At 37.3% G+C, this 17,189-nt stretch overlaps 1 protein-coding gene across 7 annotated transcripts in view; it reads left to right on the top strand.

The window, feature by feature from the left end:
• rdgA (retinal degeneration A) overlaps positions 1 to 17,189 on the top strand; it is a 164,464-nt gene that overhangs the window by 60,045 nt on the left and 87,230 nt on the right. For all 7 annotated transcript variants that reach the window (XR_016324141.1, XM_089732654.1, XM_089732652.1 and 4 more), the window contains exon 4: positions 109 to 839. Coding sequence is in view for 6 of the 7 variants with exons in the window: in XM_089732654.1 (XP_089588780.1) it covers positions 109 to 839 (731 nt within the window). In the remaining variant the exon portion in view is untranslated. The remainder of the gene's footprint in view (positions 1 to 108; positions 840 to 17,189) is intronic.

Below are 17,189 nucleotides of genomic sequence, written 5' to 3'. Positions count from 1 at the left end.
AAAATTTTGCGTTATGCCAAGTAACTATTCCAAGCGGACGAAGTCGCGGGCAAAAGCTAGTATCAATATAAAATTGTTGAATAAAATTTTGTTTTCTCTTTTCCATAGGTACCGCGATTGTGGTCCCGACGCAGATCAGGTAAAGGCACCCCACCACCATGCGTGCATTGTCGCCACATGGAAACGTGGCTCGCTCGTCGTAGCGAAGAACGAACTACCCCAGAAAGACCGTTGGCCTCTTCTTCGGCCGAAGATGATGATGAAGATGAAGATGAAAGCGAGGCAGAAGGCCCTCGAGTCAGTCTTGAACCCCCACCTCCAACTCGAGTTATTATACCGCCGCCTCTGCCGCAGTCGCCGCCTCCTTCTCCTGGAGCGCCATCATTCGAATTGCAACCCCCTAGTGACGAGCCTCCTATATTACCACAAAGACGTCGATCGATATCTAGGCAAGAAGCCTTCTTTGTGGAGCCTACAGGAAGTTCACTCGAGAATGTTCGAGCGTCGGAAGAAGGAGTGGCAAGTGCGGCAAGGGACTCGCTCGTCCACGACATTTATTTGGCAGTGCCCGAGTTAAAACGCGATCGCGCCGCGTCGGTTGATTCCTGTTTCTCGAAAGTATCGGGTGGAGCTCGAGCCGAACAATTGAACGGTAGTGCAAATTCATTAACCGTGCCTGGTACTGGACTCCGATCGAGGTCAGTGGACATTGTACTGCCTACGGCTGAGCAATCGCGCTACAAGGCGTTGGCCTTGACATCAGCCCAAGTTCAATCAACAGTCCAGCAGCAGGAATCAGCACAAGCGACATGTACTGTGAACGCGACTCTCGACAACAGGTTAGTAAACAAATAAATTTTTTCGAGATATAAATGTACTTTTATTTTTAGCTACTTTAGATGTGTTTACATATTATTTATTAATAAACGTTTTATTTCAAAGCATAATTTCGATAAATACTGTACACACTACTTTTTGGTGATTGCAAAATATGTGAATTGTACTCGTTTTGTTAAATGCTATCGTAGGTCGATGGTATTATAATACAATACAATCATAGTCGAAGCTCAACACAATGATATAAAAGATATGCGAAGGAGTCTAACGCGAACAAACAATGAAATAAAGCCAAGGTCCAATTCTAAATTATATTATAGGCTGTCGGAAATAGGTAGAAGACGGAGGTATCCAACTGTGCGGCCTCACAACTACCATAATAAAAAAAATGTAACTGTCACAATATAATAATACAACAGTCATTAGGTTAGTAATTAAAAATACACAAAGCAAAGCTACAAATATAAAGTTGAAGTTTACATGAGAAAAAAATTGGCTGGCCTGTTGGACGCTTTTTAAATATTTTTTACAACATCGCTATTTCAGAACCATAAAGCATGTAGAGTAGGAATTTCATTAAGTTCAAAATATTTAGGCCTTAAAAAACAATACGCACGGCGTACTCGTATGAAATGATGCGACCTATCATAGCTACCAATTCGAAGGAAATGCAGACTTAGCACGTATTCACGATCAATGAAAAAATGAGATCGTATCATTAAAAACTACTTCAAAAAAATATAAATTTGCGTAACACCGCTATCGGTCCACCAGATGGGAAGTAAGTTTGTCCGAGCCCTTAATATCAGATGGGCTGGGAGTTCGATTACCCATTTATGCATTAAAAAACGTATAAAATAGGTAATAAGTATTTTATCGCTTGTCCCTGACTTTCGCATATTCAAAGTAGGTATTTCAGTTTACAGTAAACGCGGTTTTCCTATCTGTGCTGTCTATTTTTTCATTGTACACAAACTGACAGCACTCGTTAAACACCGATATTCTGGTGCGAGGTCCTGTTTATCTACCGACAAACTGATTATATACGATCCATTGAACCGCAAACATTATTAAGTTGCCAGCTTTTTATTTACTCCGCATCCACTCTATGTCCTCATTTTGATTATACCAATACAAATAGTATTTTTGTGATTTGTTCACATTCAAAGTATATTGGTCTTTGCCTAAGAAATTTCCGTTTATATATTTATTGATTACACTTGATGTAAATTTTACATTGGCGGACTTAATGCCTAAGGCATTCTCTACCAGTCGACCAAAGGAAGTACAGAATAAATATAATGTTTAGTATACAGATAGTTAAAGACATTTTTATATAACTTTTTTTTATTTCTATCTATTAAAATGTACCCATGGTATCGATGCTCCTCTGCCAGGGCAGTGGCAATTTTTTAAAACCCTTCCTATAGAAGTTAAGTGTATTGTACTGTCTCTCAGGTAATGGGATTTTTTCGCTGCTAAGAATTTTTCCAAACTTAAGGTCTGGTAAGTACGGTGGATGACGCAAACCTTCAAACTCTAGCTCATGTAGCTTATACACTTTTGGTGTTTTTAGCTGTTGTTATGTAACTTATGTAAGAAAATCTTTAGAACATAATTTGAATTTATGACCCGCATTATTTGTACTACAAAATCAATGTTAAGGTTGCTATCGACGGACCAGTCGTCGGGGACATCAACAAGTTCACAATTAAGTGTGTTGTTATAACTTCAATCGGATATTCCGAATTTAAAAGATAACTTTTCAATTCCGATTGAAATAGGATTCTATTTGACAATTATAGCAGTAATAAGTTTACTTTTAGTTAGCTTACATAATAATAGGGCTTAAAGTATGAAATTACCGTTTTATTGTAATAGGTACTTCAAATTGACATTGAACCTTCATGGTTTGAGATTTTTGAGTGAAACTTTTTTCAAATGGTACCTATGAGGTTCTTCTTTTAAAAAATGTGCAGCATTCGATTATTGATTTTTAGTTGTTTTTCTTATTCAGCTTAGACACGAAAGATGGATACTTTGAAAACTCGAGTGATTTTTGAATACGAGGTCCGACGCGGAACGAAAGCTGCAGAAACAGCTCGCAATATCAAGGTTGCGTTTGGAGAGGGGACTGCTAATGAACGCACCGTGCGATTTTAGTTTAAACGCTTTCGTGATGGAAATTTTTATTTGAAGAACGAATCACGTGGAAAACCTACCACGCGTGTGAATAACAATGAATTGAAAGAAATGGTGGAAGCCGATCCGAGCCAAACTACCCAGGAATTAGCGGCATGGTTTAATGTTACCTTGCCATCAATATTGACTCATTTGCTGGTAGTAGGATCTCTTGTGAGTACACGCGGGTAGGTACCACCACCCTGCCTATTTCTGCTGTGAAGCAGTAATGCGTTTCGGTTTGAAGGATGGGGCAGCCGTTGTAACTATACTTGAGACCTTAGAACTTATATCTCAAGGTGGGTGGCGCATTTACGTCATAGATGTCTATGGGCTCCAGTAACCATTTAACACCAGGTGGGCTGTGAGCTCGTCCACCCATCTAAGCAATTAAAAAAATTGCGTCAAATCAATAAAATAAAAAAATGGGTGCCTCATGATTTGACTGATTTGCAGAAAGAAACGCGTGTTGCCTTGTTGAATCAATACAGAAATGAAGGAATATTGGATCGAATTGTGACATGTGATGAAAAGTGGATTCTTTACGATAGCTGTAAGCGAAAAATTGAATCGTTGACCGGTCAAACGCCGCAACAGTATCTTAAAGCAAAGCTTACGAATAAAAAGGTAATCGTAGCTGTTTGGTGGTCTCAGCATGGTGTTATTCACTATTGCTTTATTTGATATGGTCAAGCATAACGGCAGATGTCTACTGTGCCGAGCTCCGGACAATGATACTAAAACTTGCAGTGTAACAGCCCCTACTCATGAATCGATCTTCACCATTATTATTGCTCCATGATACGCGAGACCTCATACAGCACGAGAAACCGTTTTAACTCTACAGGAACTGCAATTAGAAACCATTTGTCACCATCCGTATTCACCAGACCTAGCTCCCACAGACTACCATTTTTTTCGTGATTTAGACAATTTTCTACGTGATAAAAAGTTTTCTTCCCAGGAAGCAGTACAAAATGCTTTCACACAGTTTGTAGAATCTAGATCACCAGAGTTCTATCGCAAAGGCATAAATGGCCTTCTTATTAGATGGCAGCAATGTATAGAAAATAATGGTAGATATATTGATTAAATAAACATGTTAAAACTAAACGAATTTCAATTTTTCAGTACAAATCGGCAATTTCATAACTTAACCTCTAACAATATAATACTTTTGTCTTGAGTAATTACTAGACAGCAAGAAAGTATAGTTATAATACGATTTACCGTTGAATTAATGTAATAATAAATATGAGATTAAGTCGTAAAAGCAGTTTTGATCATATCTACGACTCACGAAAAACCAAGAAAATTTGGCTTGTGGTATAATTCATGGAGGTTGGCTATTTTTCATATCAATAAATAATATTGTATGTACGAATAGGTCGGTACTGACTTTGAGGATGTTTCCGTTGCCATTGGACATAGAGAATAGAAGTAAAATAAAGCTTAAGAAGGATTTTACAAAATCAACGCTAATCTATCGCTAATCTAATCTATCTCAAATGAAGTTAGGTTTGAGGCTTTAAGAATCTCAATAAAGATGAGTAATAGATTTGTCTAAAAAATTTTGAAAGTCAGTCACGTCCCACTCTTGTAACATTACGATCACGTAAATTGTAACTTAATGTGGAAAATATAGAACAAAACAATTTATTTTGAACCTAAGGAGAAAGAAGCCTTTGAACACGATCCTCACGTCGAACTATATAAAGACTTTATTTGCCACTACACAAGTACAGTTTAAGAAAGTTTCAAAGTTTCATCACTTCATGCTGCTCATATTTGTCTTCACTATAATACCCTCTGGGGTCGAACATATCAGATCTAAAAAGAAGAAATACAGTGTGGGAGCATGTAACAAGTGAAAATATAAGTTAAATTATACCATACGTTGGTTTGCATCACGCAGCGTTAAAATTTAAGATAATATATTTAAACGTCATACAATAACATATGAATTGTAAATAAATGTTGTGTTATATTAGTTTGTACGATATGTAATATGTAATTGTAAAAGGGATACTTTTGAAGAAAAATTATATAACAGTACAAACCATTGAATGAAATGAAATATGGTAATAAAAAATATAAAAAATATAAAAAATATGGTAATTTTTTTTCTACAGTTGTGAATACTGATTTTGGGTGAATTTTGTATTTTTTATCTTCTTAGAGTTCCTTGACCTATTGGAAATAAACAACGTCGTTGTTATGATGAAAATAATAATTTAAGACGTAATACGTGAACTCGTTCTCTCGTAATTGAAATAAATAAATAAGAAAACATCAACACAAACCACTTACAAATATCCAAGAGAATGTTATTACGATCATTATTGGTTGAACTACAAACAAAATTGTGATAGGTTAAATACAATCGAACAATTAATGGAACTCCGCATTTGATTTTGTAAACAATGTGCTAATTAGCAAAACTCGAACAAACCCTCTATCTATAGATATTAATACAAGAGCAGAGCTATTAATGATTCAGCGAGCACTCCAACGCCTGATTACCGGTTCCCGGTTCGTGTCCCAACGGGTTTTGACGGTTAATACTATTAACTTGCTCAAAACGTAACGATGACTTTTTAAGTTTATAATTCCATATTCCATATAATTTAATTTTGATCAAACTAAATTAGAAGTGAGTTCATTTAATTTAATCCTTTTTACGTAATCATATCATATACGTAATCATTTAATCCTTTTTACGTAAAACTAAAATTAGTTTTTAAATGTTATATATACGATTGGGAGATGGCGCGCGAATCATATTATTATATACTTTGTGTATATGGGCGTAATAAATATTTTTAATTTTATCGATAGTCACAACGGATCGTGTAAGGGTTATTTATTATTTATACCTGGTTATTTACAAATTTAGAAGCGGTCTTAAATCTATGAGAAAGCTTACGGTTGGCATTGTGCTAGTAGTTTCACAGGTAAAACATTTTTTTATTAGTCAGCTAGTTTGCAGGAAATAGCAAAAGTCCAGTGAACTAATCGCGAATCGTAAAATATTATTCATAAGAAAAATCCGTTTTCTCTTTGTTCAGTTCTACGGAGTGGTATTTCTTTTTTTGTACCTATACCTAACCAAGATTTGATTGAGCAGCCACTTAGATAAATTATATGTATATATTTTACTGAACTATATAAACAGATGTATTGTTTGGGTATTATTTTTCGCGATGTGATAATATTTTTAAGTAAGCGTCTAAGAGTGTTGACACGTGTGCATAGGCACACAAGTATTCTGCAATTCGATTTGAACCACATTAAGACTTTTAGTATAACTATACCAGGAGGACCTCAGCTCAACTACACCAATTATTTATTCATAGGCTCAAAAATAATATTTATGTTTCTACAGTTTAAAAAACACTAAATATATTTTTTTTTAAATTACCGAGCTTACACAAGCTCAATATAAATTTTGTAACTGGTTCAATAATTTTTCGGAGCTGACGACTTATGCATTTTTAATTTATTTAATTAATGTAAAATAACGAAGGTTATCCTTACTGAGGAGAAACTCTCATAATTTGAATTATTTACTCGGTCCCATTAATTTCGCGCCCTGTTATGCGATTTTCTCGGCGACTGGTTCTCGATTCTACGAAGCAAAAGTGCTTTGGCATTCAATTAATTTGTATTATAATTCAGGGTTTGTATTTGTTGTTCAAATATTGCTTACCTTTAAATTAATGTGATGGTTAATCTATATATTATTAGTAATACGTGAAGCAAAAACTTTGTACCCCTTTTTACGAAAATTGCGCGGACGGAGGAGTATGAAATTTCCCACCCTTATAAAAAATACAGAGAAGGAGTGCACAATGCTAATTTTTTTTTTTTAAATTATGCATAAAACTATTTATATTCATATAACATAAAATATTTATATGAGTGTTGGACTCCCTACACCAGTTGCGGGGGCGTTAATGATGAGAATATTTGTGGGGGTGAGAAATAATAATGTTAATTTTAAATGCCCAGCGAAACGGATGGGTACAGCTAGTAATTTCATAAATCTATTGATAAGTGTATAGGTATGTAAAACGATTGCCAAATGTAAGACAGAGAATCACTTGACTACGGCTTCACCGATTTGGCTGATATCTATTTCGGTTTGTTGGTATTTGCAATAATGTTAACTGTAATTGTAAAGGAAAGTAAGGCTATGTAAATCATTTTTAGAAAATCCACGGAAAATAATTTATACAATTAGCGTTATTCACTGAGGAGTACGACTGAAATTCACTAGTTGGATATAAAAACGAAAAATAAATGTCGATTTTTTTTATTGCTTAGATTTGTGGACGAGCTCACAGCCCACCCGGTGTTAAGTGGTTACTGGAGCTCATAGACATCCACAACGTAAATGCGCCACCCACCTTGAGATATAAGTTCTAAGGTCTCAAGTATAGTTACAACGGCTGCCCCAACCTTCTAACCGAAACGCATTACTGCTTCACGGCAGAAATAAGCAGAGCGGTGGTACCCACCCGCGCGGACTCACAAGAGGTCCTACCACTAGTAATTACGCAAATTATAATTTTGCGGGTTTCATTTTTATTGCACGATGTTATTCCTTCACCGTGGAAGTCAATCGTGAACATTTATTGAGTACGTATTTCATTAGAAAAATTGATACCCGCCTGAGATTCGAACACCGGTGCATCGCTCAACACGAATACATCGGACGTCTTATCCGTTGTTAGGCCACGACGACTTCACGACGAATAAAATTATTTTTCTTTAATAATAATTTATTACATCTCAAAGCCAAACCGTAAACTAATTAATTTTACCTTATTCAAAGTCAACAAACACAAATCGTAAGTTAGAAACTCAAGTTTAGATAATGAAGACTTTTGTTTGTGCTTGGTAAACTAAACATGGTTTAATTCATGTTTTTATAGCGTTACAAGCCAATTGAGCTAGTAATATTAGGGAAACATTTTTTCCCTATATAATCGTTTGTAGCCTCAGGGGCTCTTAGGCTACCAACGATTATTTAGGAAATTCAATCACGCGCGAACTGGACGTAGGAACACAGCTAGGCCGCTACTTTTCTACCGGTTGATACACGCATCTTAGAAATTATGTATTTTATGACCGATCACGCTTTGCAATGACAGTATGTTTTAATGATAACTTGCCCATTTGAATCAAATTTGATACAATCATTTCATGGTTTTAATTTTTATGCCCAGAAACCGGAAATATTGTCCTGACCTAAATGTTTTCTTGAGTAAACTGAAACACAAAAAAGTGATTTTTTTTGGTTATAATTACCTTATAATACTATTAATTTAGTGAAAAGTTATTATTGTGACAATGCAATTCGTTCAAATTTAATTATTTGTATAGATTCTCGAATAGAATTCTGGTTCTAATTTCCTTTACTTCAAAGAGGTTATAATATTTTTTCAGCACTAAAATGAGCTGTGTTTTATTGTTTAGATTAGTTTCTTTTAGACAACGATGTGGTACCTATAGTTACTGGAATGTTGAACGTGTGATTTTACGAGTGTAGTTTTCACCACATATTATATATATATTTATTTTTATTGCTTAGATGGGTGGAAGAGCTCACAGCCCACCTGGTGTTAAGTGGTTACTGGAGCCCATAGACATCTACGACGTAAATGCGCCACCCACCTTGGGATATAAGTTCTAAGGTCTCAAGTATAGTTACAGCGGCTGCCCCACCCTTCAAACCGAAACGCATTATTGCTTCACGGCAGAAATAGGCAGGGTGGTGGTACCTACCCGCGCGGACTCACAAGAGGTCATGCCGTTAGTAATTATCATTTTGCGGGTGTTAAACGCTTGGTACAGCTATTTTTAGTGGGAATTGAATTTATTAAAACCTTTTGTACTTTGGATAATCAAGAATTTCAAGGGTATGTTTTTTTAAGGATAAATCGATATGACAATTTCATAATTATGAAGCCAGCGTGAGGGTGTAATTAAATTGGCTGTACTAACTGGTTCGTGGGCCCATTATCGAACTTCGGTATCCGAAAGTTACTCGACGATCTCATATAAAATTTCAGCTCAGTAATTATTAACTGTAATATCGGGTTCACTTAGTCATTTTACTGTAATAGCGCGTATCAGTAACTCTTATTACTTTTCGTAAGTAAAATGATTATACATACAATTGATATCCTTTTAGGATATGATAAATGTTAATAAAAAACTATTCGTGTCTTTCCATGAATGTGCTTCCAATAGAGACAAGGCAATAGCAGAGAACATCTTTAATATTACCGTACAATTTGTCTACGTATCTGCCAGTAGCTACAAGGGTCTATTCTAACATTAACAAGACTAGTGGGCGTGTTTACGGGGCTCAGCTTAAAATAGGTACCTCACCGGTGGTAGGACCTCTTGGGAGTCCGCACGGGTAGGTACCACCACCCCGCCTATTTCCGCCGTGAAGCTGTAATGCGTTTCGGTTCGAAGGGTGGGGTAGCCGTTGTAACTATACTGAGACCTTAGAACTTATATCTCGAGGTGGGTGGCGCATTTAAGTTGTAGATGTATATGGGCTCCAGTAACCGCTTAACATCAGGTGGGCTGTGAGCTCGTTCATCCATCTAAGCAATAAAAATAAATAAATAAAAACCACCACCAAATTCGAATCCCGAGCCACTGAGAACATCTGGCGAGAACATCTCAGTTGAATTGCACGTCGTACTCTTCGCATTCGACGAGCTCGACAAGAACCGTGAATGATCCTTTGAATGCCGAAAGTACTGAGAGTGGATCGAGAGGATGCGAAAGGAAATGGTCAAGGCGACGGTGTGGCTCTCTGTTGCTCCTTCACCTGGGTCGAGGATATAACTTGGTTACCGTACAATGATGTTGTGCATCCCGATACTAGATTCGTTTGTGTTAGCGGTCTGTCTCCTATGTACCATTCAGAAACAAAACAGATAGATAAAACTAAGGCCTACATTTGCACTTTCTAACTCTTTCCTCAGCTGATATGCAGTGCTCACAGTAACCAGTGTTAGCAGTAAAACTTATATAGAGATTTAGACAATTTGTTTTGAAGAAATAATTGCTGTGGAGTCTAACACACACGGCTGGCTGTTATGCGCAGCGATGTGTCTTTGAAATATAGTAAGCGAAACAAATGCGTCTACATTAGAGATGATTTTAGGTGATTTTACCCCACGGTTCTGTCGGTTTCCGAAGAAAATGTTTTTCCGCAGGAGAATTAAGCATGCATCAAACTTTTTTCTCTCCATAAAACAGAATAGGTTTGTTTGTGCTTTGCCCGGATGCCTAATATAACTAGTCAGGTCATAAGTATTGTCACACAGTAAAAACTTTTCTTTTAGAATGCTGGCCACAAAAAAGTTTATTGAATTCGAGCTTCGAATTGTTCATGAAAATAAAAATGTATACTTTTAGAATTTTACTCATTTTTAAATATGGAGTGGACGCTTAAAGAAGACCGTGTTGCAGTTATTGCGTTGCATCGTTGCGGTTACGCGCTAATTCAAATTTTTAACATACTGAAAAATTTGAATATAACCAAAAGATTCGTTTATCGTACCATCAAACGATACAATGAAGACTCTAGTGTAGATGACAGGTCAAGAAGTGGTCGCCCTCGGTCTGTTAGGACTCCAGTAGTGATAAAAGCTGTGAAGGCGCGAATCAAAGAAATCCCAAACGTAAGCAGAAACTGTTGGCCCTTCAGATGGGGTTAAGCAGAACCATGGTGAAAAGGGTGTTAAATGAAGACTTAGGGCTTCGGGCATATCGAAGAAAAACAGGACATCGTTTGAATGCTCGTCTAATGGACCTGAGGCTGAAGAGATGCCGCGCTTTGTTGAAGCGGTACGCGGGAAAAAAATATCGGGAAATTCTTTTTTCGGATGAAAAAATTTTTACCGTAGAAGAGAGCTACAACAAACAAAATGATAAGGTGTACGCACACTGTAGTGAAGAAGCGAGCAACCGTATTTCGCGTGTCCAACGAGATCATTTTCCATCCTCGCTCATGGTATGGTTGGGAGTTTCTTATTGGGGCTTAATAGAGGTACATTTTTGTGAGAAAGGTGTAAAAACGAATGCAGTTGTGTATCAAAATACAGTCCTGACGAACCTTGTGGAACCTCTTTCTCATACCATGTTCAATAACAGGCACTGGGTATTCCAACAAGATTCGGCGCCAGCTCATAGAGCGAAGAGCACACAAGACTGGCTGGCGGCGCGTGAAATCGACTTCATCCGGCACGAAGACTGGCCCTCCTCCAGTCCAGATTTGAATCCGTTAGATTACAAGATATGGCAACACTTGGAGGAAAAGGCGTGCTCAAAGCCTCATCCCAATTTGGAGTCACTCAAGACATCCTTGATTAAGGCAGCCGCCGATATTGACATAGACCTCGTTCGTGCTGCGATAGACGACTGGCCGCGCAGATTGAAGGCCTGTATTCAAAATCACGGAGGTCATTTTGAATAAACTTTAGTGTCATAAGAATCTATGTTTTGTTAAGTTCATTTTGGTATATGAATGGTTACATAATGAATAAACTTGTTTCAATTATTTTACATTAAACATGTGACAGAATTTATGACCTGACTAGGTATTTACATAGTACAGCGAATAACTCTTATAATTTGCAGTCTGTTAGTAAAATGTTCACAAGTGACGACTGCTCCGGTCGAAAAAATACCCATCTCTGTGTAATTGTGCAAAATTGAAATTGATAAAGGCTATAGAATCGTCGTCATCTTTTGATTTTTGTTATACGATCTTATTTCTGCGTAAAATTCGTCTTACGTAGATTGGCAGTTGCCCGTGGGATTTGAACATCAGCATAGCCGCATCGTTGAATACATGTACATCGTACTTATTCTTTGATCCATGACGACTTTAATAACAAATACCTGGTAATTACACAGTACGTAATATAAATGTAAAGAGACCGAAGTCGAAACGAAAATAAAGCACCAAAGTTATACGTGTTTGGATGTGACAATATATTCTGTTTTTCTTGGACTTGTTAAATAAGGGTAGTTTTCCAATTACAGAGCATAATGCGACTCAGTGACGCACAATGCCGAATTATGCTGAAGCTTAATTGGAACGTGAATTAGTTTTCAAATGCATCAGCAGAGTGCGCTAAGTTAGCACAGTTTTAGTTAACATTGATTATTTCTAAGAAACTACGACGAAAGGAAAGCCTTACAATTTTTTTCAACATTAAATAATATTACTAACGATAATATAAACAAAATTTCGATCAATGCCAACTTAAAGAAAAAACACTTGTCAATTTTCTGTCACTGAGTCGGTATCGATTGCGAGTATCACGCGAGAGCAGTACTTTTGAGAGTGCTCGATTGTGTGAAGCGTTGCTGTAGTAGGAACATTCAACGTTGAGCATTCAATCACGATTCTGCAGGATAGCCGTCGGAGCGCCATGGTTCCTTAGGAATGTGGATCTCCACGATGACCTGGAGCTCGACTCTCTTAGTAAGTATCTACAGTCGGCATCGCTGCGCCACTTTGAGAAGGCGGCACGACACGAGAACCCTCTCATCGTAGCCGCTGGAAATTACATACCCGACCCAGTAGACCGAACGGTAAACCGTCGACGTCGCCCAAAGCACGTCATTACGGATCCTCCTGATCCATTAACGGTGCTTTTAGGCACCACAAGCACCGGTCACCGTCCTCGTCGAACCCGTCGCTTGCGACGAAGGGCTCGACGAGCGAACTAACCCATAGACACAGCCCACTGAGTTTCTCGCCGGATCTTCTCAGTGGGTCGCGTTTCCGATCCGGTGGTAGATTCTGCGAAGCACTGCTCTTGCTAGGGTCAGTGTTAGCAACTCTCCGGTTGAGCCCCGCGAGCTCACCTACTAACGTTAGGGTGAAGCTGAAATAGCCTCTCAAGGCTATCAGCACAGGTAGAAAAAAAAAAAAAAAGTTGAGCATTATGCCGCATAATGCGCTCTTGTGCTGTAATTGGAAAACAACCAATTTCAGCAAGCTAAAAATATAAAAAAAAACATTGTCTTTATCGTAGTTATATATTCACTGACGACGCAGTATAATAAACAGGTAGATAGCAGACGCTTCCCATATACTAAAAAGTATAGATCCGCCCGTCAGGAACTTTATTGCAAGCAATGCATAATAATTTAATCTTATATTTTTACGTAATTTAACATCCTTTTTTTATCCCATAGACATCTACAACGTAAATGCCGCCACCCACCACGAGACGTGAGTTCTAAGGTCTCAATTTAGTTATAACGGTTGCTCCACCCTTCAAACCGAAACGCATCATACTGCTTCACTGCCAAGGTGGTGGTACCTACCCATGCAGACTCACAAGAGGTCCTTCCACCAGTAATTACGCAAATTATAATTTTACGGGTTTGATTTTTATTAAACGATGTTATACCTTCACCGTGGAAGTCAATCGTGATAACTAATTTTTAAGGACGTACATACTTTTTCATTAGAAAAATTGGTAATTGTAATTTAGTCACGCGCCTAATATGATCCCTCCAGCACGTTACATACATGTTACGTATAAAAGTGATTCTAGGAATCTCTCATAAAAAATGCCTTTGTGAGTTTTTAGGTGTTCGGTTTGCTGAAATTACAATGGAACTACGAAGGAAAGGAAAAAGATCAACATTATATTTCATAATACGTGCTAACAATTAGAAATAGCATGCGGCTCCATCTGAAATAATTTTTTTTGGTTATAAATAACTAATGTCGCATTCAAAAGTGTGGTCTGACAAAATCATTTGTTTTTCTGTCTGTTTGTTTCTCGGATGAGTTGAGTTCCTCGGTTTTATAAAATCTTCAAGCTTATTATGAATTGCTAAACTCACAAAGCTAATTCTGGGACAACATTCTGAATAGACTTTTCAAGATGTCTATGCATATTATCTCACAACTTGGTAGCTTCTAAATTAGTTTGCAATCGATATAGTAATTAACACATTTTTTTAATATTTAACAAAACAATAGTTATATACAGTTATAGTTAGTTATAATTACATACAGTCACACAGTCATTACAGTTAGATACACCTGTCATGACATATGCGAGTGTGGTGTTTGCTCATGCGGCGCGCACACACATCAGATCCCACCCTCCAATCCCTACAATCCCTCTTTTGCTGGCTAGCCGTCGGAGCTCCGTGTTTCATGAGGAACGTTGGCCTATACGACAACCTGGGCCTCGAATCAATCCGGAAATACATGAAGTCAGCATCGGAATGGTACTTCGATAAGCGCTATGCGTCATGATAATCGCCTGCCTTATCCTTGCCACTCTCCTAATACTGATCACACGGGAGCCAGTCACCGTCGACACCCTTGACACGTCCTTACAGATCCATCAGATCCAATAACCTTTGCATTAGACGCCTTCAGCTCTAACACTAGGACTTAGGCCCCCGGTAACCGTACTCGTCAAACTCGACAAAGAGTTCGACGTGCAACCTGGCCCATCAGGTCGCTGAGTTTCTCGCCGAATCTTTTTTTTTATTTTTTTATTGCCTTTGTAGGCAGACGGGCATACGGCCCACCTGATGATGAGTGGTTACCGTCGCCCATGGACTTCAGCAATGCCAGGGGCAGAGCCAAGCCGCTGCCTACCGCTTAATACTCTCCACAAGCCTCGTTTGAAGAAGGACATGTCATAGCGCTCGGGAAACACCGTGGAGGGGAGCTCATTCCATAGCCGGATGGTACGTGGCAAAAAAGATCTCTGGAAACGCACTGTGGATGACCGCAGTGGCTCCAGGTAGTATGGAAAAGCTGAGTCTTCTCAGCGGGTCACGATTCCGATCCGATAGTAGATTCATTCGCGAAGCAGCTGCTCTTGAGTTGTTAGGTCTCCTTCGGAGGCGCTCCAGTTGCTGTTAGCAAATCCCACCTCTTCTGGCTGAGCCTTTGCTTGGCCACCTTTCTTGGTGAAATTATCTTGGTGATATTATATGATAATTATATTATTATAGTAATCCTTCAATCAAAAAAAAAAGTTGGATACAATAGTTAATGGGCTATTTAGCTATACTACTATTTCAAATAATACTGTTCCAACAATATAAGCATTAATTTCTTGTTAAGTGATATTTTGCTTTGCTCTTCAACCAAATAACAAAGTTCTATATTGTTACTTTTAAATTTGGTATACGCTCTTTTGTGTCATAATTTTTTAAGGCTTCTAACCAGCGTAAAAATTCCAATAATAAAGTAAATTTATGTGAAATGGGAGCTCATCGAGCGTCGGTTATATTTAGTTGTAAAAAATTTAATGCTATTGTTACATTGACGGCTCCTGTCATCGTACGGAGATATTATTGCGTGGTGCTCAAACAAATAGATCAAAGAAAACAATCAATCTGAATAGGTGATTAAGATTTATTTATCCACAGTGACGATACTATGATAGTTCAATATGTGCGTGGAAGACATGTATATATTTCAAAATCAAACACGTATGTTAAAACAATACCGTGATTATCAAATACATGGTTCGAAAATTTGCAAAGATAACAAACAGTTTTAGTTAGAGCTAGCCTGTGTCCACACTTTCGTCCGTCTGATTTTAAGTAGCTTTGAAAATTTATAACTTTATGTTTCGATAGTCAAATTGGATCTTTGTTTTGACCTTGATCGAATCGCCATTGAACTGTACAAGACCACTCGCTAGGCCAATTTGACGATTACCTCGAAATTTCATCGACATCGGTCCAGAAGTTTCCGAGTCTCTAGGGACCATACGAACACACACACAACCACTTCTAATATATGTAAATATGTACTAGCGACCCGCCCTCACTTCGCTTCTGAAACATTAAAATTTATTATTGATAGGCGAAGCCCGCCATGTTGCGCGCGGTATGACAATAACTGCGGGTGACGCCGCGGGGCAAAGCTAGTCTAAAAAAAGTAGCCGAGGCTACTCCTTATATCATCAGCTACCTATTAGTGAAAGTCTCATCAAAATAAGTCCAGCCGTTCCAGAGATTAGCCGGAACAAACAGACAGACAGACAAAAATTGTAAAAAATGTTATTTTGGTGTACGAGTATGTACCATATATATATTCATATGCATGTAGTAAAAAGCGGTTATTTCAATATTACAAACAAACACTCCAATTTTATTTATATGTATAGATTTAGATAAAATGTTCGTGGTACTTTCATTTAAAGACTTAGTGTATCAGCAGTAAAACTGACAAAACACTAATTTTAGCGAAATGAGCGCAAAACGGCACATCTATATCATTTTAGTTTTACAAGTTCGATCTTCAAAACCATTTACAGACTATTAATTTCAATTTACATATCTGTTTTTTTTTGTTTCATTGTGTGCTATTTCCTAATAGAAGATCGCAACCCTATTCCTGAAAGGGTAGTTAGGCAAAACCACTATCTGAGGTTCTTAAGCCAGGATATAAATCAGTCTAGTGTAAAGACGTTCGTTTCTGTGCTAATTAAGACTCCGACCGTTTGTAATAAGAGTATCATTTTAGCTCGCTCAACATTTTGCATTTAATTACTTGCGTTTCAACAGTCGTGTTATTTTTACTTTTTATTTTTTTTTATTTTAAGAAATACGTATGAGCTATTTATTACTTTATTGTTACTTACAATAAAATTATGGGAGTATTTAGTTGTAATACTTATAAATAAACTCTACCCGATAAATGTTTGTCCATCATATAACTATATTCAGTGGTTCATCACCTGTTCGGATTTTAGCCAAGGAATTAGTTATTAAATAATTATTAGAGCTAAGTATGGCTTTCCTGGTATGGTATGATGCTATGGTCCGTAGAAGTCGTATACTAACTTTGCTAACTTGTATTATGAGATGCCAACTTTAAACCAACCATTCCTAATCAAGGTTGTCACTAGGGTAGAATTAGAATTCTTATCTTATATATATTATTTATATATTATAAATCAACAACAATCTTACCTTCTTTTACAATCTTACCTTTTTCCTCTTATAAGTGGTGAAACATCTAGTCCTATCCTAAAATGAAGCATTCGGACTCATAATTACTTTATAATTCATGAACATATGTTTTGAAATAAACAGCTGAAGTTTTAGGTAAACAATTTAGTTTTATAACTTTT

This window comes from Bombyx mandarina, chromosome 13 (assembly GCF_030267445.1).
Source record: "Bombyx mandarina strain Sakado chromosome 13, ASM3026744v2".
NCBI lineage: Eukaryota > Metazoa > Arthropoda > Insecta > Lepidoptera > Bombycidae > Bombyx > Bombyx mandarina.
Note: the sequence above shows the minus strand (reverse complement) of the source record. Positions and strands in the feature narration are given on the sequence as shown.